This window comes from Euprymna scolopes, chromosome 2, assembly GCF_053919585.1.
Source record: "Euprymna scolopes isolate OS-2025 chromosome 2, ASM5391958v1, whole genome shotgun sequence".
NCBI classification, from domain to species: Eukaryota; Metazoa; Mollusca; class Cephalopoda; order Sepiida; family Sepiolidae; genus Euprymna; species Euprymna scolopes.
Window position 1 is genome coordinate 58,803,429 of NC_136483.1, and position 25,954 is coordinate 58,829,382.

General features: G+C 34.1%; 1 protein-coding gene across 1 annotated transcript in view; it reads right to left on the bottom strand.

Annotated features, from left to right (window-relative positions):
- Positions 1–19,595, bottom strand: part of LOC145291508 (uncharacterized) — a 783,169-nt gene extending 763,574 nt beyond the window's left edge. The window contains exon 1 of the mRNA XM_080137475.1: positions 19,483–19,595. Coding sequence (XP_079993601.1) covers positions 19,483–19,491 — 9 coding nt within the window. The 5' untranslated portion in view covers positions 19,492–19,595. The remainder of the gene's footprint in view (positions 1–19,482) is intronic.
- Positions 19,596–25,954: the final 6,359 nt, after the last annotated feature.

Consider the following 25,954-nt stretch of genomic DNA (forward strand, 5'->3'; position numbering starts at 1 on the left):
CAAATGTTTGGTCCCAAAATCGTAACCAATATTAGTGTTTATTAATCTGTGGATGTACGACGTGTTTACTAATTAAGGGTCGCATCTGCTAGCGAGTAAATGTAGACGAAATCGTCGTATGCTTCTGGGGAATTAGCGAGATAAAAGAGACTGCCGCAATATTTTGTTCCCCATTCTATTCCATGGGTACTTCTTTTCACTCGAGGAAGGAAGCTGTATAAAACTTTTAAAGTTAACTATGTGCGTGTGCGTGTAGGCAAATAGCACAGACAACTATATGTGTGAGTGTGTGCGCAGGGACAGGGTCGTGTAAATTGAGCGGCTTCAATCTCACCTAAAGATTGGGAGACAGAATCAAGTTTGTGAAATATATAGGATTAACTAAAGAATATATATATATATATATATATATATATATATATATATATATATATCTGTGTGTCTGTAATTTCATTCTCTATGCACTCGAAAACGGCTGAGCCGATTTTTATGAAATATCATACGAAAATACTTTATGTCTCTGGCAGTGTTCTTAGATAGGTTTTGTATCCGGAATATCTTCGATAATTGATGATCTAAATAATCCGGTGACAGAAGGAACAGGCGATTTTGAATAAAATTAACACCTTACACAGCCTAATAGCACAAGTGCATTTGAGAAGTTTTATTACCACACAAGGCGAAAGGCTCGGCACATAAAATATTTGATATGGCAGAGGTGCGTTCGAAATGAATATTTCTCTTCAGAGCACAATTGAAGTATGATACATGACTTTTGCAATTTAAACTTTAATTCAATCCATTATATATAAAAAATGATTTTATAAAATCAACTGTAGGTTCTCTACAGTACAATGCATTGTGAAATAAGTCACTGCAAGAGGCATGTGAGCTTTCTCTTGGTACAACATGATGGATCCCCAATTAGAGCAGGCAATCAATCGATTTTATTGAAAAATGGGCGATTACACCGATTTCGATGATAATAAAATTATGGGAGTTTGAAACATTCGTCGATCATCATTCAATCCCGGGCAACGTCAGGTCACCCTGTTATATATATATATATATATATATATATATATATATATATATATGTATATATATATATATATATATATATATATATATATGTGTGTGTATATATATATGTGTGTGCGTGTGTGTGTGTAAATTATAGAAAGTAATATAATACAGAAGTGTAACGGACACTAACTGAAGCAAATTAAGACATAACGGTAGAACGAGCAATGCAAATTCACCTTTTATTAATATGTACGTGTATTTTTTGTATTATATTTTTAACATTAGATTTTGTTCTTACTTGCGTCAATGTGGTCTGATGGAAGTCCCGTATCGGATGATATTTCAGAAATTTTTTTTCTTTTTGAATATATAATCTGTATGTAATTGTCTTAAAAATGTTTCTGTTATTTGCGCAAGACTTGTTTCACAGAGTATTCACTGTAATACATAAAAAAGTATGCAACAAAATTTTAAACACTTTTTGAAGTCATGACTCGCACGCACATTCAACATTACATCAGCTTTCATTTCTACGGGAGAAAATCGTAATGTGTGGCTTATATCAGAGTTATTTATAGCCTGATTATTTCCACTGACAATGAAACATTAACGTCCGTATAGGTAAATTACTAGAAATATATTACTAAGCTCGACGCCCGTATGAAGCGCTATGGGATTAAACACTGATAATATATATACGTAGGAGATTATATTAATTCTCCAGACCAGAAGATGTATTTAATTCACATTCATAATATTTTATTCGTATATTTTTTTATAAAGTACCTCTCGTACGTGTTTCATTGAGTAGCGGAATCACATTAAACAACTCGGAGACAAATGTATGTTCCTTATATATATATATATATATATATATATATATATATATATATATATATATATATATATATATACACACTAGCAAGCTGCATGGCGTTTTTCGGTCGTAAAATACGCTTAAATATGATATTGTAATTTATGCAAATTTCGTATTTATTATTATAGCGGAAATTCTCTCTTGATTATTATATTGTACCCAATATGTAGTAGTAGTTTCAAAAGTTAAAAATATATAACTTGGGTGCCATCAGCAAGAATCGAAACCAAAACATTTAACTCTTCAGCATTATTCGTTACAATATGAGCTAAGGCGACGTGCAATTCAAAAACTTTACAGACCAACCGATCTGAACGTATAAATTTATATTGCACATGCGTAAAGGGTACACAATAGTTCGACTTTCGCCTGCCAAGTTCTAAATGTTCAATTTTTACCTGTTAGCAGTTTTTTCCGCTAAAAACTAAATCAAATATGTTCCACAGGTTCGAATAGCCCATATATTAAATTTTAAGACTGTAGACCAGAAACTATTAGAGTAATTTGGTAGCAACCGTTCCGCACGCGCGAACAGACAAGGTCACTTATATATAATTAAAGTTTTTATCTCATCATAATATACACTTCTATTTCCTCGTGAAAATAAGTTTATTTTTTAATCTATTGGGCTCTTCAGCTATAGGTAAAATAGCCACCTGTGTCCGATGAATGCTTTCTAATATTTATGGTTTCAACATTAAAGAACTGCAAAAACGTTGACATATAATAAAACGAACTCGTAAACTTCACATTTGACATTTTCATTAGATCTTGAAAGTTTTTTTTTTCTTGCAACGATTTAAGACATATGAACGGCTGTAATTTGATTTTTAGCTTTACATTTTTTTCTTTTACAGTAAACTTAACCACACGTACCAATATGTTTATATCATTTTTAAAAGTATATTCCCACTGATTTAAAATAATCACAGAAAACGGCCAATGTCCTATGTATGCATAAGCTAAATATTAATCTACCTGTAGAGAACGCACAATTTGCAGCGCTCGAAAGAAAATATTTAAGTGTTTAAGAAACAGCGCAAACACACGTATAATATGTGTATGTGTGTGTGTGTGAAAATAAAAGGAAATAATGATTTTGTTTTTACTTGTGAATTTAATTATTATATGCTAACACCATGAAACTCCCGCGGACAGAGCTTTTTGGTATACTATGATTAAGTTTCGTGGTTATGGCTAAACCAATTTTCCTTCATTCTACACAACAGGTATTGGAATTTTAAGGAAAATAAAGTACCCAAGAGAGGATCCTAAAAGCTGCCGTATGAAAGATATTAGCCTTTTATTCGATAGCAAGAAAGAACAAAGAAAGATAATTAATTTGTCCGTTTCGTATTTTTATATTAATTTTTACCATGGTAAGTATTAATCTATAGAGGTTATTTTAAAGCTCTATAATTGACATTTTAAATTGATATGTTCACATTTTCTGAAATAGCCATTTAGTCTTTTTTTTCGTCTGATTTGCAAAAAAGTTTCTGTAAGCAAAATATTATTAAAGTTTTATAATAATTTATTGAACAATTAAACTTTTTAACCCGTTGACTTAAAATGAGTGCTTTTGACAGATTGATGGTGGAATATGGTTAAATTTATGACGATTCTTGCATTATATACACATCTCTATCGATCCTAATTGTGCATCAAACGGATTCCATAACACTTAGTTCATGACACGTTATGTTAACAAAGGTCTATACAAAATTTTAGGCATATCCGCCCAGTAGTTTCCGAAAAAATTCTGGAGTAAATGTAGTTATTGTGGTGACTAATTCTTATTAATCTCTAATCATGCATTGAACGGATACCATAATACTTAGCTCGCTGCACATTATCATAAAGACTTATACAAAATTTCAGACAGATCGGTCAAGTAGTTCCCGAGAAAAAGTTAAACTGACAAACAGACTAAGAAAAATATAATATAAATGCGTTCGCAGATCAACGAAATACCATTGTTAAACTGATTAAACCGCGCTTGTTTTTTTTTTAATACAATGAAAATGACGAAATTGATGTCTAACTCATTACAAACGAACATTTCAATGTGTATTCTTTGCGTAAGAAGCTAACATATGATTTGAGGATTAAAGATTCAACAATGAAGTATTGTGACAACAATATGACACGATTTCGCTATAAAAAGGTAAACTTTTTGAGTGGTTAAATTGTAATTGCACGAAATACAACGCGAGGAGACAAAACAAAATTTTTATTTGATAAACAAACCTATTTCATAAATAAAAAAAATAAAAAATGAAAGATGATAGTAAATAAAAAAAGTTTCACTTTCAAAGTGCGTTCAATTACACGTGGTTAGCGACAAGAACTGGCCACAATGCGCACGAAACTAGACAAATATTCAATGATTCCGCGTGGAAATAGGAGACGCTAACATCTTAGAAGACGGCCTCTGCGCAAGAAATATAACTTCAGCATTTACACTTATTCTCATAAAAGAATTATGAATGTGACACAAGGCCAGTTGTTTTTCATGCGGATAAGGGGGCACTCTGGAGGGTTATAGAATTAACCCAGATAGAACTAGTCAGCTTTTCCAGATAGTAGCACCTCAGGCGACCAGCAATAAACCAATCTCCGCCATAGGAGAAGTTATACTTAGGATAATTTATTTGGTACCGACTCCTCAAAGTGGGAATATATTAGTAGATCCAATGCTGGCTTTAGCGTTTCATGTCTAAATCCCCAACATATAGAGTGTGGCATAATTCTATTTATTGAAATGAAACAAAATTGCTTCATATTATTTGGATTCTTCGGACTACTATTCTCATCTCCAATATCATTTTCATAACATTTCGGTCGTAATAACCTCCTACCTTCTTCAAGTGTATCTTGTCGAACTCGGGAATGTTTCGATCGAACTTTTACAATTGATTTTTCCAAGTACTCTAACCACAAGTACCCGCGGCGCAGTGGTTAAAGTACTTGGAAAGTAGAAGCGATATTCTCCTGAAGGTTGGAAGTTCAATTCTCGGTATGGGCGAGCGAAAAATACAATTGCGAATTGCTTAGTCATGGCCGACGAAACGAGAGCATGTTACCCTCGTGAAGTAAAGAAAGAGTTCCGTTCGAAATTCCGTCCAAATACCCGAGTTCGATAAGATACACCTGAAAAAGGTCGAAGGTTACATCGACCGAAACGTTGTGAAAATCACGCTCAATAGTCCGAAGAATCCAAATAATACGAATAACTAATCCTCATCTAAAATTTCAGAAAATTAAAGTTTTTTTGATTATTCATTTTTTAATTATTTTTTTTAATTAAAAAACTTAGGCCGCCAACTGTATATTAAATAAACAATGCATTAACTTTATTTTATCGAAAAATAATGATAACATAAAAATTCAAGAAATTAATTTCAATTCAATTTAAGAAACGAAGACGTAGAAACAAAACTGTGGTAGTATCCAAAGGGCTATCGAAACACTACTTTTAATTAGGTTCCTCTGTCTACAAATGGATGCTTTCCGAAATTGAGTTGATGCTTGACTTATTTATTAAACACTGAAGAAAACAGAAATACAAAAAATACGCAGAGTTATGAATATTTCACTTGAAAACAATTCGGGAACTAGTCCTGCGAACTTTTCAGAGTTTAGCTAACAAAAATTCAGAGCACGAGAAGCACGTATATATATATATATATATATATATATATATATATTACAGAAGATCAGAACAACATCTATACCGCCAGTTTCAAATACAAACGAACCTATAGTTAATCTCCTCTGACGGACTCTCTTCAACGTCTGTTTATGTTTTTCTCTCCGAAAAATGACGGTAGCGATGCTGTTTAGATCTTCTATAATATATATATATATATATATATATATATATATATATATATATATATATATATCAATAAACTTTACGCTCTTATTTAAAAAAAAAGTTTCTTAATAATCAAGCACTCTGCTGGTGTTCTTACACACACACACACACACACACACACACACACACACACGACGAGTCCTTACAGGAATGAAACACGGAAAATTCTGGGAAGCTTGATTGCTATACATAATTTCATAACTTTCTATATATGGTTCGCTTTTTGGATACATCTACATGTTACAGGCCATTTACCTAAACTTCTCAGAGTCGGCGATGCTGCAAAAGCCGCTGTAAAAGGTCACACTAGGTATAATTCATTATAATTTATTATTGATAAAACTCTATCCGAAAGGACACTAAGCACTTTGTTCAAGGTTCGTTGTCTTATACGATACTATTCCTATTTAAGCTTAGTTGTATGAAAGCATACTTCCTTTTCTCCACGTTAAAAAAAAACGACCCTGGTGTCTAACTCTGTCCCGTGGGGAGGTTTTGTAAATAGGATACTTATGACAAGAAGTCATCAGGCTTTGGTGAGCGAGACACACATTTCTGTGTAGCTTACTTGCTATAAGTATATTTACATAAAACTGCGAGATATTGTATAGAGAGAGATAGACAGATAGCATGCGCGAGAGAGAAACGTAGCGTGAAGAGAGCGAGAGAGAGAGAGAGAGAGAGAGAGAGAGAGAGAGAGAGAGAGATCGCGCACATGCGAGGGTGTAAACGTGTGTTTGAGACAGAAACGTTGGGTGATCTTCTCACGCACCGGTCGCATGTGCGCGCGTGCCCGAGATGCTAGGTTAGTCAAAACGCTGTAAACTCGACACCAGTGTCTAGATTGTCATTCATATATATACTACTGCCCTCGTCGTGCGTCGGCGGCAGGCAAGCTACGCAAAGGCGCCGCGTAAACACGCGACACGTGGAGAAGTGGAGGTGAAGTTTTTTTTTTGCAGTCCGTTTGTTTGCGACATTTCAAAGCGCACACACACAACTCAAACACGCGAAAGATTCCGTGTTTTATCTTCGGAAAGCGGAAATATTTTCCCCTCGCATTCCCATTTCACTAGATCAACATTACGAAAACTGATATACCGTCTTACTCTCTCTCTTTCACACACCCCGTATGTTACCATAAATAACATTTTCGCAAGTAACTGTGCTTTAAAACTACTTAACCTTATTCGTAATACCCATGCGTGTCTTCTGTTTGGGCGGATGTACGACTTACTTCGGTAGAGCAATAATATATATATATATATATATATATATATATATATATATATATATATATATATATAAGTGAATGTGTCTGTGTGTCTGTGTGTGTACATTTCCCTACACAATAACTCTGTCAATTTTAAGTCTACAGACTCGAAATTTGATATACAGGGTACTGATATTTGGGAAAATCGATGAGATCGGTTTTCGGCCAGAAATTTGGCCATTAAGGGGTCAAAGTTCAACGATTTGACCTTTGAGAACTCTACCAAACTCCTCCAACAATTTGGGGTCTAAACACTTGAAATTTTAGATATAGGTTCCATGGGCATGAATCTAACTTAATAACTTGATTTGAGCACAAAACAATGAATTTTAAGGGGTCATAATAGGGATCAAAGTTAAAAAAAATTGACCGTTTTTTTGTGCTCAACATACACCTCCAAATACCCGGGCATCGCCGGCACCAATGCTAGTATATATATATATATATATATATATATATATATATATATATATATATATATAAGCAATAGAACTAGATATTCCGCTCGTATGAAGCAAACGTCCCGATTCCTTTTTAGTCCTGCTCTTTCTAAAATATAAATAGTCGTAATTCGAGGTCTGAAATCAAGAGTCCCTTAACCTCGTGGTCGTGCGGCCGCTGCATTATTTCATGCAGTGTCTTGGACAACAATAGCCTAGCGGCGCCAACTCCTCTCTACGCTTCAGAGCACACAAACACCTGGTCTTATCGAATGGTCACCCATTTTAGCACTGCCCAGGCTCAACATCGCTTAACTTCGATCATTTAACAAGAACCTTTAATTTCTTCCTTTTTTTAATATATATATACATATATATATACACACACACACATATATATATATATATAAAATGTTTAATTATGTGTTCATACCAGAGTTATCAGTCCTTATTTGTCTTTCTTATTGCTATTACAGTTTTTAATATATAAAAAATGATTTATCTTTTTGAAGAAGATTCCGTTTGCTGGCACGAACATGGAATGGATATTTGCCAGAGCATCATCACGTGGCGTAGTTGTTGTTTTCCGAAAAACTACCGCACGTCTTTTTTAAAAATGCATAAATTCATGTCCTGAAATCCAAATAGTATATATAAACTATCTTTACCTATATCCCCACAAAATAACAAGATGACGCGGTAGCCTAATTATAACGCGTGAAGAGAGACTGTAATTAATACTTAATCAAAAAGTAAGTAAGACACGTGCTATGTTAGTCATGATGCCAACATATATGCTTGTGCTTTTGTGTAGCAAAGGAAAAATGTCCAACAATATTATATAAAAAGAAAAGGAACGGAAAAATACGTTTACATGTGAATCAGGGTTTATTCGATTCATGTGACGTTTCGGTACTATTTATACATTATGTTTTTGTAAAGTCAAGATTAATTAGCAAAGAACATTACAAATTAGGTAAAATGAAAAGAGGAGAACGTTTCCAATAATATATATATATATATATATATATATATATATATATATATATATATATATATATATATATATATATATATATATATTAGTGGTGTTGTTGTGTTCGTAATATAAGGAGAACGTGCAAGAGGATAAATCTTTATTTCAAAGACCATTATACATTAGTTCAATTGCCCTTCGAGTTTCACAAAAACACGAGCTAAGTTTGCAGTGTTTCTGTGAAATCGTATGTATTCATGAAGCAACAAAATAATGTCTAAGGTTCTTTGAAATAAATAAATAAACACACATATACGCTGATGAGGCCTCTTTGTGAATATTTAGCAGATTTCGTATACCATGAATATGCCTATTTATGAAATGTGTAGAAACAATGTACATAATATATAAACGAAAATTATATATATATATATATATATGTGGCCCGATAATGTTGAATGTCTATAGAAATCGTAGCAGAAACATGTATGCACATATGTAGCTAATAATGTTTATACAACGCACACACATGGTGTAAATACGTCGTATCGCTATATTTTGAAATTTGCCGACGGACGAGAAACAACATTTCCTTTAACGATACTAAGAGATTTTTTTTTATTAAAAAGTTTTGTGCAGTAAAGAAGGACAGCTCTTTCTAAGATACGTCTTATTTATATGCGTGTTTAGCGACAGAGTGATATTTCAACCTAAGCTTGACAGAGCAAATTGTAGGTACTATTAGTACGGGGCTTGAACACGTACTTTTTGTTTTCTATACATATTACGATTTATTGAAAACAAACTTATGAATGACAGACCGACTCACATGCTAATATATAACATAGTATCTACGCCTGTATTTATTTAGTTTTTGCTTTAAAAATACTTATTTCTCGAACACTGTTATTGCTTTTTTTTCTGAAGATGTTTCTGACATATCGTTCAAAAAGAAGACACTGTTTAAACAAACTTTCTTCTATGTTGTAAAAATAAAAAAAAATAAACGTGGGTTAGAAACAGGTGTAAACGTATTGGGTGGCTTTTCTTTATTTCGAATGTGATTAGAGAATCCTTCGGGCCGGGATCAAAGTGTAGTATCTGTTCTGCAGATGCTGTATTTAAGATAATTTGTACCAGTCAATAGAGGTGAAACCCTCTATACTGGGACAATTATTATTTTTGGTAACCAGAGTGCCCCCTTTTTGCCTACTTTTAGGGGAGCTGGTTTTTACCCCACATTAAAAACGGCCTTGTGCCTAATTTGCTTTGGCAAGGAAGCAAATACACACATTAAATATAGATATATAAATAAATACATGACTATTTAAAAGTTTTATATACTATTCATTCGCATTTTATCGCATCAATTGCGGTCATATACTTACTAATAGTATTGAGAAAGGTATTAACTATTATTTACCCAGATTCCCCCTCAGCCGTTACCCTAGTTCAACATGTTCAATTCATCTGATATAATGAATCGTTTACAATATATATTATGCATTACGTAAAACGGGTTGGTATGTCGTAACGCAGTATCTGAATAAACAAATGAATTTGACTAGCTTACCTTGCTCATAAATAATTAAAGAGAAACACTTATTTAAGTAAATAACTTTTTAAAATATAAACATTAATCTCTCAAGCATCTTTCTAGAAAGGTTGATGGGTGCGATGTTTAAAAATAGCAAATAAACCGCGGTTCATTTCGGTAAACTGTTTCATAAAGAAAGGTAAACCTATTTTGCTAGATACACATAGCATTGCGATATGTATATACATACATGGACATTAGTGTGCGTATGTATGTGTGTTGGAGTGGAGAAATGAAAAGAAAAAAGATAGAAGGATTTCGGAGGTTTTATTTACTTAAATAAAAGTTCCAACTTAGTACATTTGGCTCCAAGAAAACCAGTAAGTTCAAACGTTTACACACACACACACACATACAGAGAGAGTAAGTTATGAATATATATATATATATATATATATATATATATATATATATATATATATATATATATATATATATATATTAAGCTGCACAGACTTTTCCACGTTTTCCTTCGCATCAACTCCTTTGGCTAAATAGAAAATTATATAATCATTAGGAATGGCCTACGCAGATCGACCAATATTTCGACGTTAACACATATCGTTGTAGAACCCTGACGAGACATGTTAGCGTCGAAACGCGTTTATACAATTATATTATAAAAGCTTTACTTATATGTTGAGTACTTTAGAAAATATTGTTTTTTTTTCGTTCAAGCTAAAACACACACATACATACATATATAATATAGTATTGAGTTCAATTTTTTTTTTAAGTATAAATCCCACCCGAATAGACAGATTAAGGTTAATATCAAATTATATACATCTATACACCAAACTTACGAGGGTCGTTCCAAAAGTAAAGCCTCCTATTTTTTTTACTCAAAAAGTTGAAGAACTAAGAAGCCGGGAGTGATATCATTAAAACAAGTGTTTTTTATGCCTCCAAATTTATTTTTCTACATAGTCATCGACATTCTTAAAGCAAAAGCACCTTTGCCAGGAATTCAATGACACATCTCTACTTCTGATGCACGTCCACGACACGGTGCTTTCTTAGAATCTCAAACCGCCAATATCTGCAACAGAAAGATAAGACTTTCCGGTCATGAATGCATCACCAGTTCAGCCATCATAGCAATGCAATTTACAATCCTTTCTGAACCACTCGGATGAAATAAAAAATAGCAGACATTACTTTTGAAACCCCTCTCGTATATATCCTGCTAGAGCACGCGGTATATTTAGCGCACATAGCGAATATTTCGGAATAAATGATAACAGAGGATCATAACCCACGCCAAACAATAATCATGTCGACATTAAACGGCCTCTTTCGGGGCTATATATACACGAACGTGTGAATAAATGGAACATTTCGAACATAGAAACATTTTATTTGATGAATAACATAAGACTTCATGTATTTCTAAACATGTTTATATCAACCGTATGTACAAACTGCTGTCCGGAGTCTCGACCACGAAATAAACACTGGAAAAATATCTAGAACGCCAGACGAACTATACGCAGTAGTCCCTTCGGGAATCAATTCGATTCCTGTCGCGAGCTATGCAGTTTCCCTGGTATTTACTTCGTGTTTGAATTTCCACGCCGTGTGGATAGTACTTGACAATGGTTTATTAGTTTACATAAATGTATCAAAAAATCAGGTCCACATTCAATGCAATGCATACTAAAAACGTTCATTTTTGTGGGTATTGGAAAAAAAAATTGTGCTTATATTTCGATGCCAAAAATGTTTTTTTTAATTGTTATTTTTTATGTGATTTTGTTTAAAAACAAAATTTTTCACTGTCAGTAATAATGTTAAAATATTAAATATTTATTAATTTTTAACTAATAGTAAAATTAAAATCTAAAGATCATCCCTCGCAAGTATATTTTTATATTTGAGAAAATATTTGCACATTTTACATGCGTTTTTATAGTAATTGGAGTAAAAATAGCAACATTAGAGTTTAATATTTAGAGACTTATAAAGAATCGGAATCGGTAATTGTATCAGCATATGGAAAAATATTGAGAGAGAGAGAGAGAGAGAGAGAGAGAGAGAGAGAGAGAGAGAGAGTATCCCCACAGTCAATACACTGTATTTAGTCTTATATACACATTGTCTGAGAGGTTCAGACGGGATGTGAATAGTTATCCCTGTTTGTGTTCTATTAGAAGTAATAGTTCGGCCGTTGGAAGCACGCTGAACGTGTATGCCAACATTGATTAAATGAAAAGAGATTTTGTGAGGCCGCACAAAAGAAGGTGACTCAGTCATTTACCAAAAATACAAAGAATTATTATCGGATAATAACGAGAAAACTGAAAATCAGAATTTATGCATAGTTTGAATTTATTTTATAGTTTGAACTAACGAAGCAAATTACCAAAATTAGTCCGTAGTCTGGTAAATAGTTTGTATTGAATATAAATGTGCTCAAATCCACAAGATGTAGAATAGTAAGTAGTGGTACTTAGGGGAACTAGCTGTCACTCAGAGTTCAGGGAAAACAACTGGTTTTTATCAGATAGAAAACACTTATAAACATTGCTAACATAATAAATAATATTGTACGATTTATTTCGACATTGCGAAGATTTTTTTTTACCTAATTAACACTTCAGAGCCAACTGACTTAAAACAAACCTTTGCTGTATTATCTGTTGGTTTTAAAGAGTCTGTTGAATCGAGACTTGTGCAATATCTATGCAAGTAATCTAATTTATAAAACTCACTATGTCTGCCTGTCTCCATATTTTCAAACTATCTCTTCAGAAACTAAAAATCGCAGAGCGGAGCCCTAGCTTCAAATGATTGGATTTTTATGGACCGTTCTTTTATGGGTCTTTAGCCAGTTTAAATATTTTGTAAGGGATTAAAACTGAGGCAAAATTGAAAAAAATCGTTATACATTTAGTACATTAATATAGATTATTTTTAATCAGTTCATATGCGCATCACATTGGTACAGTGGTAACGTCACCAGCTTTAAATGCTACAGTTTTAATTTCGGTTTTGATTCTAGCCCAAATATTTTAAAAAAAAAACTTTTTAAAATAACGAATTCATAATAATATATACGAAATCTGGACAAATTAAAATATCATATTTAAGCGTATTTTACGAACGGACAAAGCCACACCGCGCTAGTTATATATATGAAATAGATAGATTAAAACTATCCCCCGACACGCTTTTATGAAAGTAGATACACTCTAGTTAACAAGGGGTCATGTTTAAAGTGTATACAACTTCAGAATGGACCCGAACCTTGCACGAGAATGCTACTTCCTGGCAACAAAACGATCACTTCATGCTGTACATTTTAATTCCGTAGTGGTATATATATATATATATATATATATATATATATATATATATATATATATATATATATATGCAGAACTGATCTTAAGTCGCTTGTAGAGCTTGTTTCGAATTGATCCCAGATCTAAGCGACCACACTATAATCTGCTTTAAGAGTTCAAAAAGAACTTTTAAAAAGTTAGCCAATTATGTCCATCGAAACTTTGTTTTACAGCATATATTTTAAACGCTGAAACACGTATAGTTTATAATACGTCACATACCTATTATAAATATACAACTTATTGCCTTAAATATGGAGAGGTGGGCCATCAGTATCATATTGCTTTTGGCCACACTCGATCCGAGGGTATTCGACTTCGACACAGCTGATTCCATAGTCAGCAGCAATACCCATTCGGCCAAGCACGCATCTCCAGTTAGAAATAGTTTAAACTTTACAGAACTTTAATAGATTTGTCGAATAAAAAGACAATAAAAACATATTTCCTAATCAGTAATCACATGAGAGGCGTGTGTGTGTGTGTGCTAAGTATTAATTAGGCTATTTGACACCTACAAACATAAACTTTAGTAGGAATGATCCCCAAATTATAAGACCATTTTAAAAGTGCGGTATGTGTTTATCTGTTTCTGGATTTTTGGATTATTCAGCCTACTCTTCTCATTTTGAATGTTTTTCTTTGGTGCGAATAACACGCAAGATAAGAACAGTGCTTGGAACAATAAAAAATACAGATGTTTTTATCTATTATAAACAAAATGAATCCCTCTCCCAATTAGAAATATTTTAGATGCAATTTTAATGAGATTTAAGCCAAAACTGAAAGACACATACTTATATAGATTCTAAAAGTTTGACCATTAAAAAAATTATCCTAAAACCGAAATGAGAGCAGAATTCCCCCAAATTACACCTTTTCTTAGCTCATAACTTCAGTTGCGTAATCTCTACTTTCACACATGTTTTTTTTTTAAGAACAGCGAATGTCTGTGTGTTTGGAATTGCTTTAAGTATGGTCTTTTGCACGTATGAAAAGTTTCAAGTCTACCTCATCGTTGTGCAGTCGCCCTGAGACGGGTACTACAGCAAGTAGTAGCAATAATTAGTGATGGGACGATTCCAGTATTGACCCGATTCCGATACAATTACCGATTATGTTCTAAATTCTTCATCCCGATACAATTAACGATTCCGATTAAATGTTTAACTATAAAATTGTTTTGTGTGTGCGTAGGGGGGGGGCGTCGGATTACTGCAAAACTCCAAGTAACACGTGCACGTATTTTCGCAAATATAAAAATACACATGAGAGGATCTATAGATTATAATGTTACTCGAAGTTTAAAAGCAATAAATATTTATCATTTAATCATTAATACGAGCCGTGGAGGATTAAATTTAAAACGAAAACAAAGAAATAAAAACAATAAAAGGAAAAGTTTTGGGCATTAGAAAATAGGCACAAGTTTGTCAGATTCAGATATCCACAACAGTTCCGACTTTTTCGATTGCTGGTTTCGATTAATCGTTCCAACACGAGTTATGATACTCGTTTATAAATTATAAGGGTGTTTATTTTCTTTGCCAGAAATCCAAATTAAATAGAACCATTCTGTATTTGATGAAGATACCCTGAATTCCAATTTCGTCTTTTTTTTTTTTTTTTTTTTTTTTTTTGTAGAAAAACAAAGTTGACATGATTTTACATCAATCCAATTCTACCTTTGTTGGAAGAATTCTAACGTGAAAATAATGTGTTTAATTTACTTCCGAGGTCGATCCTAGGTGCATGGAATGTAAGATTGTGATAAAGAGACTCTCACCTAGTTATTATTCTATGCGTGGGGCACTTAGGTGAATCCTCCAAACGACCGAAAGAACATACACAAGTACACAACTATATTACTATCAATGGAAATTGTTGAGGTCGTCTCACAGTTTTCAGACCCTAAGCTTCCTTGAATCTGAAATTGATTCTTTTTACTAATAGATAACCACTTATCAGGGCCTAGAGCCACTCGAGAATAAGAGTTAATGCGATTAAATTATTATCAACAGAAAGATGAAAAACACCATGAAAGTGCTAAAATTGATCAAAGGAATGTTCTAACTTTGATTACTTATGGGACGGTTTACGATAAGTATTTGTTGACATTTGAATTTGAAGACGACCATGTTGTAATCCGCAGGGAAGCAATCCCGTGGGAATGTTTTTTTTTTTTTTTTTTTTTTTTACAGAAGAGAAACCCTTGTAAAAAAAAAAAGTTCTGTCTGTGGAGTATCAGCTTGATGCTACTCATGGAAGCGAAAAGTTTTTTTTTTAGTTGCAGTAGATGGCGCGTTTTTGCTATCTTACAAGGTTATCACTAGGCAATATATGGTCGGCGCGAATCACAACGACCAGCCCAAGACTGTTAATTGGAATTGCAGAATTGTAGTCAGCTCACAAAGTCACTCGGACCAGATTTTAAATGCAGCACCTGGTCACTCATCTAAGTACTGATCAGGCTCAACGTAGCTTAACTTCGTTGATCTGACGAGAACCGGTGTCACCGTGATTAGTGTTACATGCTTACATCTTAGCAGTTTATATTTAAATTCGACGCTTGTTAGATGTCTGAATTATTAAAAATAACAAACAGCAGAATGGATACGGTCGCGAACTTTGGAATCAGATATGTAGAGTTGGAATCTTAACAGATCCACAGTTTTTAATTACACAGCAATGGCATTGATGCAGGCATGAAAACACAACCCCCGTCTTTCCTCACGCTATGAATAATACAGCAACTTGTGTTCAACTAATCATTAAATTGCATCTATGCGATTAATCGCTGACAATATGTATTGTAATTCGGTACTGAATGACCCAAACAGGGTTCATATGCCGTAGAACAAACCAACCAAACACACACACACAACAATAAGAAACATGTCTATACTCGTGCAGAGCTATATCGTCACAGTTACTTCAACTATTAACGGTTCTCTGCTGGTTATTTCGTAAATCTATAGGACTATCTCTACCTATCTGTCTGTCGGTCGGTCCCGACCCCTCTCGACCTATCCCCCTATCTCTGTAGCAATGCGTAAGTTTTTGTGGGACGCTGACTACATTGTACAGCTTTGTAACAGCAATGCACTGGAGCCGTTCTCTATACAGCTGAACCACGTTTCTGCTCTTGAAGCGACAGCTATTCGATTTTTTGCTCTCGTTGCCCCCCCCCCCCCAATACATACCTACACAATCTACATCACTTAGTAAGTAAGTACTAAACTCAACCTTTCTGCATTCTCCGCCAGCCTCCCTTCATCTCACTTACGCAGAGAGAGAGAGAGAGAGAGAGAGAGAGAGAGAGAGAGAGAGAGAGAGAGAGAGAGAGAGAGAGAGAGAGAGAGAGAGAGAGAGAGAGAGAGATGAGAATCGGACACACAAACACACACACACGTTGGGTAGAGATGGCTGTGTTAAATGAATAACAGTAACGAAAACGAATAGGAAAAATTAGCTAAAGTAAATTTCTATTTACTTGTCTCCCCACGAGGAAAGAGTAACACACGATGTCGGTTGTCTTTTTAAAGGGGATACTCTGGATTGCTGCAGTCTAGCACGATCTCTCCTCATTTGACCGAGTTAAAATATAACTTTGATCCTAGCCAGGAGGCCGAATAGCTTGAATCCTCATTTATTTTTCTCCCCAGAGCAGAGTTAAACCCACAAGGTCGATTTTTAATCTAGAAAAATTGCAGCTTTGTAATAAAAAGAAAATATTCTAAATGAGACAAAAAGGATTTCTCCTATACTGACTAAAGACAGAAAAAAATGAAGTGTAGTATTAGAGCATGTACTACACTCTGCTCAGAGTCGAAAGGCCAATGGTCTTTAGTTAATGAATAAAAAGATAACTAAATTAATTAACGAGAACGTAAACTGTACGTGAACGTGATGTTATGGAAAAACATAAACCAACAAGACCCCCCCTCCCAAATAACAGTCATCAGCTGATAGAGATTATATGTTTACGTTACGTATGGAATTTCTTGGCGTCATACTTGTAAAATATTATACCACACTAAAGAATTTAGGAATGTGAGTGAAATAAAAGAAACTACATCGGAAACAAAATAGCTCCAACAGATAAGAAGAAGTCTAATATCATGAACTTCAATTTCAAAAACAAATATACATGTACAGTGTACACGCTATCGGCGAGACTGTAGCAGAGTAGTCTGGCCAGTCGGACATCTACATCAATAATCGTAGGTCCGTATCTTGTTATAGAGCGGAGACAATAGTAATAATAGTAATGATAGCTAGTTAGCACTGGTGATAGTCGAAATGATAATTAAAATTATTATATTATTATAGGCCGACTAAAATACTTAGTTAAGTCATCCTATGGAGCCTTGAGCAAAGATGATTATGATGACGACAACGACGAGATCGTCAATAATAACAATAACAATGCAAAAGAATATGCTGAAACATGTGCAGTAATAATAATAATAATAATAATAATAATAATAATAATAATAATAGCAATAAACACATTCTGTCTGGAAGCATTATCTTATAAATTTAATCAAACATCAAACAAAAGCCCTGATGACCCACACCACATGTACATACTCATACTGGAGTGCTGAAGAAGACTTGCTACCACTCGCGTAATGATAGTAGATACCACTGGTTGCTTGAATATATATATATATATATATATATATATATATATATATATATATATATATATATATATATGGTTGTATGTATCGGTTAACAGGTAAAGAATAATATAAAACCATGTCAAACGTGTTCCTAAAACGAACGAATCAACCAGTGTTGCAAAATTTAACATCAAAACATTAATCACCGCCCCTCCCCCCCTAGATAACTGACACTTGTAAACTGATACCAAACTAATCATCATACTAATAATAATTGCACACAAAAACAAATATCCGAGAAAGTAGAGGGGGCGAGTGCGTGCAATGTTGCTGGTGAGACTTGTTGTCACTTGTGCTCTACTAACTACCATCAAACTACCTTCTAGTATAAAAACTATAATAATAATAATAATAATAATAATAATAATAATAATAATAATAATAATAATAATAAATAATAATAATAATCTGCCTCCCACTTCTTAATCACAACACAATATTTTCTACGCACACAAAACAGTAACACATGTCAAAGAAGCATCGTGGAAGCTGGAGAGTTCGAGAGACTTGTTGTCACTCGAGTGGTAAATAAATGCTATCAACTGCCTCTTGCTGGTGTGAAAACTCAAATTAAAGCCAAATTAGGACAAAGAAATCTTTATTTTTAGTAAAAGTCAAGTTAACAAATAATCACATTATTGGAGAAAAGCATTCAAAACAAATGATGACGACGATGATGAAGAAGAAAGCATTAAATATCGATAATTGTTAGCAGAAGAAATACTACGGATGCCCATGGTCACGTAGTAATAGTAGTAGTCGTAGTAATATTGTTACTAAAACGGTGCTCTCTCTGTTTCGAACTAGTGTAATGACTAATAACGGACGCTAGGTAAAAAAGGGACAAATAAAAATGTCTTCAGGAATCTAATACCTGTAGTGTTATACTAAAAGATTAGGTAGGCAAAAATGGCAGTACTACTAAACAAAAGTATCAGTTAGACTACTATTTCCATCTCGGCTGTTATATTCACAACGTTTCGGCTGATGTAAACACCGACCTTCTTCAGGTATATCTTTTCGAACGTATAAATTACGAAGTTCGTAAAAAATGCACCTAAAGAAGATCGGAGGTTGCATCGACCGAAACGTTATGCATATAACAGACAAGATGAAAATAGTTGCTCAAATAATCCAAATGATAAAACTATCTAAATAAATAAAAAACCGAAATCTACACAAACGTGGATTGAATAGATAAACCGACCGATATAAAAAGAATGCTAGTGTAATGTAATAATAATGGTATTAATGATGTTAATAAATAAAGAAAAAAGTAGAGAGAGATAGTGTGAGAGAGAGAAGAAGAGAGAGTGTATGTAGTTGCCTTTTTTCTTTTCTTTTTTTTTTCGCATTATTGCTATTATTTATTACCTACCATGGTCATCTTCTGGTGGAGAAAAAAATCCTCAATGTTTTTTTTCCAATAGTTTCATCTTGTGTGGAGCTCAAATGTTTGGTCCGGATGAATCTGTGTGTGCATGGCGCGTTTGACGGAGAAAAGAAGAAGTAGAAGCAGAAGTTGCAGAAAATAAATAAATAAATAAATAAATAAATAAATAAATATATATATATATATATATATATATATATATATATATATATATATATATATATATATATATATATATGAAAGGAAGAAAAAGAAATAGATTTGTCGGCTGTTCGTGTTGTACTCTTTCTTTTTTTCTTTCTTTTTTTTGCTGGTACGATGTGTATATTATTATTATTTGTGTGTATGTATATATCTATATATATAGTTGTTTAATTTCGTGTTGTATTTAAAAAAAAATGTCTTTTTTAATGCAAACTAAATATTAGCAGCAGTATTAGTTATAATAATATAGTTAGAAACGTAGTAAAAAAGCACTAGTAGTAATAGTATATACTAGTGTAGCAATAATAGTATTAATATAAAATGGTAGACTCGGCTCGGCTACTTCCGTTAGTCATATTAGTATTGCTATTATTGTTGTTGTATGCGTCAGGAGTAGAAGGAAGAGGAGAAGATGTGTATGCGTCTATATATATATACATTTTTTTTTTTTATAGACGCTTTTTTTGGCGTATTTTTTTTTTGTTTAAATTGAAAAATATCGGCCCGTTATCAAAATACAAAAAAAGGCAAATGGAGTTACGCAGGCCGCAGTTAGGCAAGGCCAGTTGGTCGTAAGAAAGGGATAAATATATATGTATGTATATTTATATATATATATATGTATAAAAGCTCGTGCCGACGACCGAGAGTGCCCCCTTCGACGTGCAGTCAATCTGTCTAAAAAAAGGGCGATGCGAGTTCTTCTCCTCTCCTACTCAAAGAAGGTTATGGCGTAGTACGGCTCGCCGCCTTGCCCCGCCGCCTCCACCGCAGTCGTCGTGGTCGTCGTCGCCGTAGCTGCTGCTGCTGATTTCAACAGCACTGCTCCTGCTGATACTGATGGTCACACTTACACATTATTATTAGACCTTTTTCTTTCTTTCTTCTTTTTTTTTTTTTTTTTTTTTTTTACTTAGGTCGATGATGATCGTCCCAACGCTAGACAGAGAACGATCACGACAGTGATGATGATGATGATGATGATGATAACCGGCGAATGACTGCTGCTGCTGCTATTAACTCTTCTTTCATACTAACACTGATGATGATGATATAGAATATTGAAAACATTGTGTCGACGGTGTTGACGACGAAATGGGCAGGGCTTTGTTTCCTTATATGGAAGTAGTGTAAAACGTGTTACTGAAAATCGTCCAATGCAAAGATTTTAAAGCCGAACGAATCCGCGCAACGATCAGGATGATTGACAGGCCAAATTAAAATAAGGTGGGGTGGGTGGTCTAGGGGTCCAGAGACCCGACAGACTGTGTATACATGTAAGTTTAATATGTGTATGTATTACATAAAAACTTGATGTCTTTAACGTATAAATTGTTATTGTGTTCGCCGTCAAACGCACGTGTCTATATAAACTCTATATGCCATAAGTGTGTTTGTTTTGATGTGCATGGGCCGAAACAGTAAACACCAACTCGGAAAGCCTGTTGCTGCAGTGGAGTGGGTGGAGGTTAAGTTAATTTCAACGTTCTGGAGGCTTCCCCAGCTTTCTTTATGAATATACTAGCAAGGAGACCAGACGTTGCCCGGGATGGAATGATGATCAACGAATGTTCCACACAATATTTTTATTGTTATCGAAATCGATGAAATCGCCAATTTTTCAATTAAATCGACTGATTGCCTGCTGTAGTCGGGGACGCATCACGGTGCACCGGGAGCCAGCTTCACATGTCTCCCTACAGTGACTTAGTCCATGGTACGTTGTAGTCTAAATTGCATTGTAGAGGCTCTACTGCTGATTTTAAATGTTCATGTTAAAATGCAAAAGTCAAATATCATTGTTCAGTTGTGCTTTAAACAAAAACATTCATTTCGAACGCGTTCCTATAAAAGAACCTACTGTTGATTTTATACACCGAACCATTCTGCTTGTGCGCTGATAAAACTTCTTAAATGTTCTCGTGTTATTAGGCTTTATAAGGCGTTAACTTTGTTCAAAATCGAACTGTTCCTTCTTGAATCGAATTTTTCGATTATTGATGAACGATTTCTGATACTTATCAGAGGCATTCTTATACAAAACCTATCTATGAACACTCACAGACTCATAAAGTATATTTGCATGAAATTCTATAAAATTCGGTCCAGCCGTTTTGGAGTTGATAGGGAACTTTCTCTCTCGCTCTCACATACACACAAAGTGCCTTTTATATATAAATAGAGATAAAAAATAAATAAATAACATTTGTTTATCTACAAAGAATAATCTCACATTGAAGGCACCCATATAATAACTTCAAGTGAGAAGTACGCTGACCCTTAGCATCGGCGCTGTACGTAACAAATATGTGAATGTTCAGAGAAAGAGAGAGATGAAATGTTCGTACGTGCACCCATGAGTGTGGGGACACACACCTCAATAAGTAAAGATAAAAACTAAACCATACAAGAAACAACAACCGTTGAGTGTCTTTTATACGTACGGCACCTGGTGTAGTGTCGGAACATGAATAATAAGTTGTAACTTCAAGAAGACATATATATATATATATATATGTGTGTGTGTGTGTGTGTCCAGGATTAAAACATCAAAATTGATGAGTCGGTTGTATAAAGCAACACTAATGAGTCTACAAAAGACGAAACATGCGCCCGTGGATGTAAGTGTATGTTAGTTATGATAGCTTAACTTTTTATTGCAGTTTCAGGGTATTGTCTATCTTCAGAAGTGTATCAAACGAGATCTAATGTTTGTCATATCCAGAATATATTCGCGTGATCCAAAAAGTTAAAGATCGGTTTATACACTTTCTGGGGGTCGGTAATGCCCTGAAACCACAGGAAAGTGTATAATTTCTTATTGCTGCATAACTATGTGCGTATCTTGCGCAAGTCTACTATCTGTATACCTTTCTGTCCCGATTATATAAAAAAATATATATGCGTTCTTTCTCTCTATCCTTTCTACTTCCTCTGTTTTCCTCTTAGTAAACCCTAAACAGTCGTGATTTTATACCCTTATTCAATCGGGCGATAAACAACGACTGATCCTCTCGTTTGAAAATACCCTATTAGGTTAAAATAAATGTATAATGAGATCAAACTAAGTTTTTGGTTGTTTTTGTTTTTTCTTTTAATCATTATTTTTGCTCTGCTACGCATTGAGCTCTCCTATTTATTTTTTTTACAGAAATTGCTCCATTATATACTTATATAACATATATATATACACACACAAAGGATGGAACAATAAAATTATCCCCCTAGAAATGACGACATGATTCCATTTCCGTTTGATGAAAGTAGGTTTTCTTTTTTTGTTGCAGGCCATCTACTAGTTGCCAGTTGTGTACAAATCCCAAGAGCGATAGAAGCCTTCTATCATGTCTGAAAGTGACGCAATGTTCAACGAGCGAGATCGGAGATGCGCTGCTGTACAATTCATGCTCTTTACCGATCCAAGTTTTAACAACAGAACCATTGCCAGCACCCTCAAAATGCAAATCCGGACGGTTCAACGCTTGAGGGCACAGGCCACAGCTCAACGAAGTTTCTGGCCGCGATTATGATCTTTGGTGGGTGTGGTTTCAAGTGAGGGCCACATTAGACCACCTTACATCTTTGAAGTCGACTTGAAAATCAACGCCAAAGTGTACTCCAATAAAAATAATTCGATGCAACAACAAATATCGATAGCCGATCGAATTATTAGTAATTTTTTACTTCTGCTAAACACGGTATTATATATATATATTACACACACACCCACATATATATATATATATATATATATATATATATATATATATGGAACGCTCTGTTTGTAAAGGGTAGATCAATTTTTATAGGAAATCTTATGCAGGAAAGTTCAATAGAATAATTTTTAAAACAAGAGAAACAACTAAAAATTTAGTTAAATTTGATTAAACTTTCACTTGTTTGTCTTCTTATTTTAGTACTGCATTTTTTCCAATTAGTTCTATTATGAAACGTGATTTAATATTATCGCTTTATATTTTAATACATAAAATTATTACTTCTAACGATCGTATTGTAGAAAAGCGTTAGGATAAATCGTTTTAATTCTTGGTTAATTTTATAAAGCTCCATCGAAAAGGACCTCGAGCTCATTGCATGCGCAAATCTGATGTCTTGATCCAACTCACTTTCTACTCCAGTTACGACTAAAATATCAATTTCCATTCAACTATTCGCGTCCAGCGAATTCCCCTTTAGTAACTATCGTATTCTGGTATTCAATCTAAATGATTAATCATACAATAAAACAAAAAACAATCATAGTTAGCATTTTTTTTCAATAGTTTATCAGTTTGTTCAATCTGGGGATAGGACATCCTACCGGATGCCAAACATTTATCCACTATCTTATATACTCCAACCCACAGATCTTAACCGTCCCTTTAAGTGTAATTGTTTGAATTTCTTGCACTTGGTTTACCGGGAATATTTGCCGGATAATGGTTTAAAATTATTTTGCATGAGTTAATTACTGGAATGATGGAAGTCTTCCTAAAATTCCAGTTCCTTTTCATGCCGTACTGAATTTTAAGATCCCGGATATAAAATATATAGATATTTACTGCATGGATAATTTTAAAGTAAGCTCTTATAAATTGTCTTAAAATGATAGATACCGGTATTGCTCCTATCCAAGAAATAAAAATTTTTAGCTGTAAGATCAAAGCAATTTTGAAAAGCGTGCAAGTTTGTCAGAATTTATGTTTGATCAGGTTAGCTTGCTAGTGCAGTAATGTTTTCAAATGAAATGCTTTGTTATTGTTAAAAGCAACTCTATATAACGTTTTGTTCATAATATTTTATGTCAAAGGTAAAAAACAAACACACACATAGATACATACACAAACTCTCGGAGATATGCTGAAATCACTGATGACAGGTCTTGGACTTATCGAGGATGTAGTTTGCATTGGTTCTGTGTTTTGTAGATACAAACACTCGTAGAAAGGAGTAGATGAGCAGACGGATAGACACCCAATTTAGTATATGATTCCTATTACTTGTCTCTCACGAGCGTAAAGTTAGACACAAGGTTGGTTTTTATTTGGGAAAAATCCAGCTACCCGTCTGCCTGCTTCCCTCCGGACTACAACTTGGATGTCTTCAAGTCCAATGTTAACAAATTCCTAATGAACCGCCCCCTTAAGTAAACATTTCAGCAAATCTCCTCACTAACGTAATGTACTTGCAATAACCCTTATCCCTGAGTGGCTTCCGGGCCTTGATAAGTGGTGATCATTGTGTAAAAAAAAAAAAAAAAAAAAAAAAAATACCACTTTGGATAGGAATAAAAATTAAAATTGCCTGCGTCTAGAAATATTTCTCCTTCACTGACTGAGAACAAAACAGATGAAATGTAGTATCAGAACAGATACTAAACTTTGCAATATTTAGAAAAGCGTCTAGGCAAAAGACAAAAGAAAAGTAATATATAGTTTATGGCGTTTTAGTTTGGCTTGCGAGCGCGGGCGAAGGTGGGATACAGTTTTATCTCTCTCACGGCAAGAAGAAGTGACACGCGAGTCGGAAAGTGAAGGGCCAGTGTCCTAGAGGAGGAGAGGAGTACTTTGGCCTGCAAAAATGCTTATACATCGGCATTCACCGGCAGAGGTAACTTAGCGATTAGCAATAAACTAACCAGTTCTAAAAGAGAGAAGGCAAAACCTGAGATGGTGAACTTCTTAAAACTGCAGAGAACCGGCAACATATCGCAGTCAACAATAAACATTGTTGATTTTGGTGCCGAGGGCAACATGCCAAATCAAAGAGTGGGATGTTCGAAAAAAGAAAAGAAAAAAGGGCACCTGTGTGAGGTGCACGTCTACATGGTTATGGGATGCGTTTGCAGAGTATAGGGAATTTTCTGTCTTTGTTTGAAATTGGGTCTGTCATTCTTTCGTTTGAAAAAAAAAAATGACAACATTTTCATCACTCAACTTGCAGATGCGTTCAAGTAACTCTGAGCTGATCTGTCCATAGGTAAGTCTGTCACGCTCAAATTTAAAATAGCATTTCTGAATTTTATTCAAGTATTTACAAAAAAGTTTTATGTTCTGCATGCTTTTTCTGAATGGACGTATCTTCGGAGCAACCGCTTTTGTGTTGTTGCTGTTGATTTTACAAGGCGTTGCTTTGATAGAGTTTAGGGGGAGGAGGGAATGTCTCGTGGAAGCGATAACATTACAAAAAGGGGAGGAGTCAATCTGCTAACAATTCGTATTTATGTTAGTATTCTACCAATATTACTCGGAAC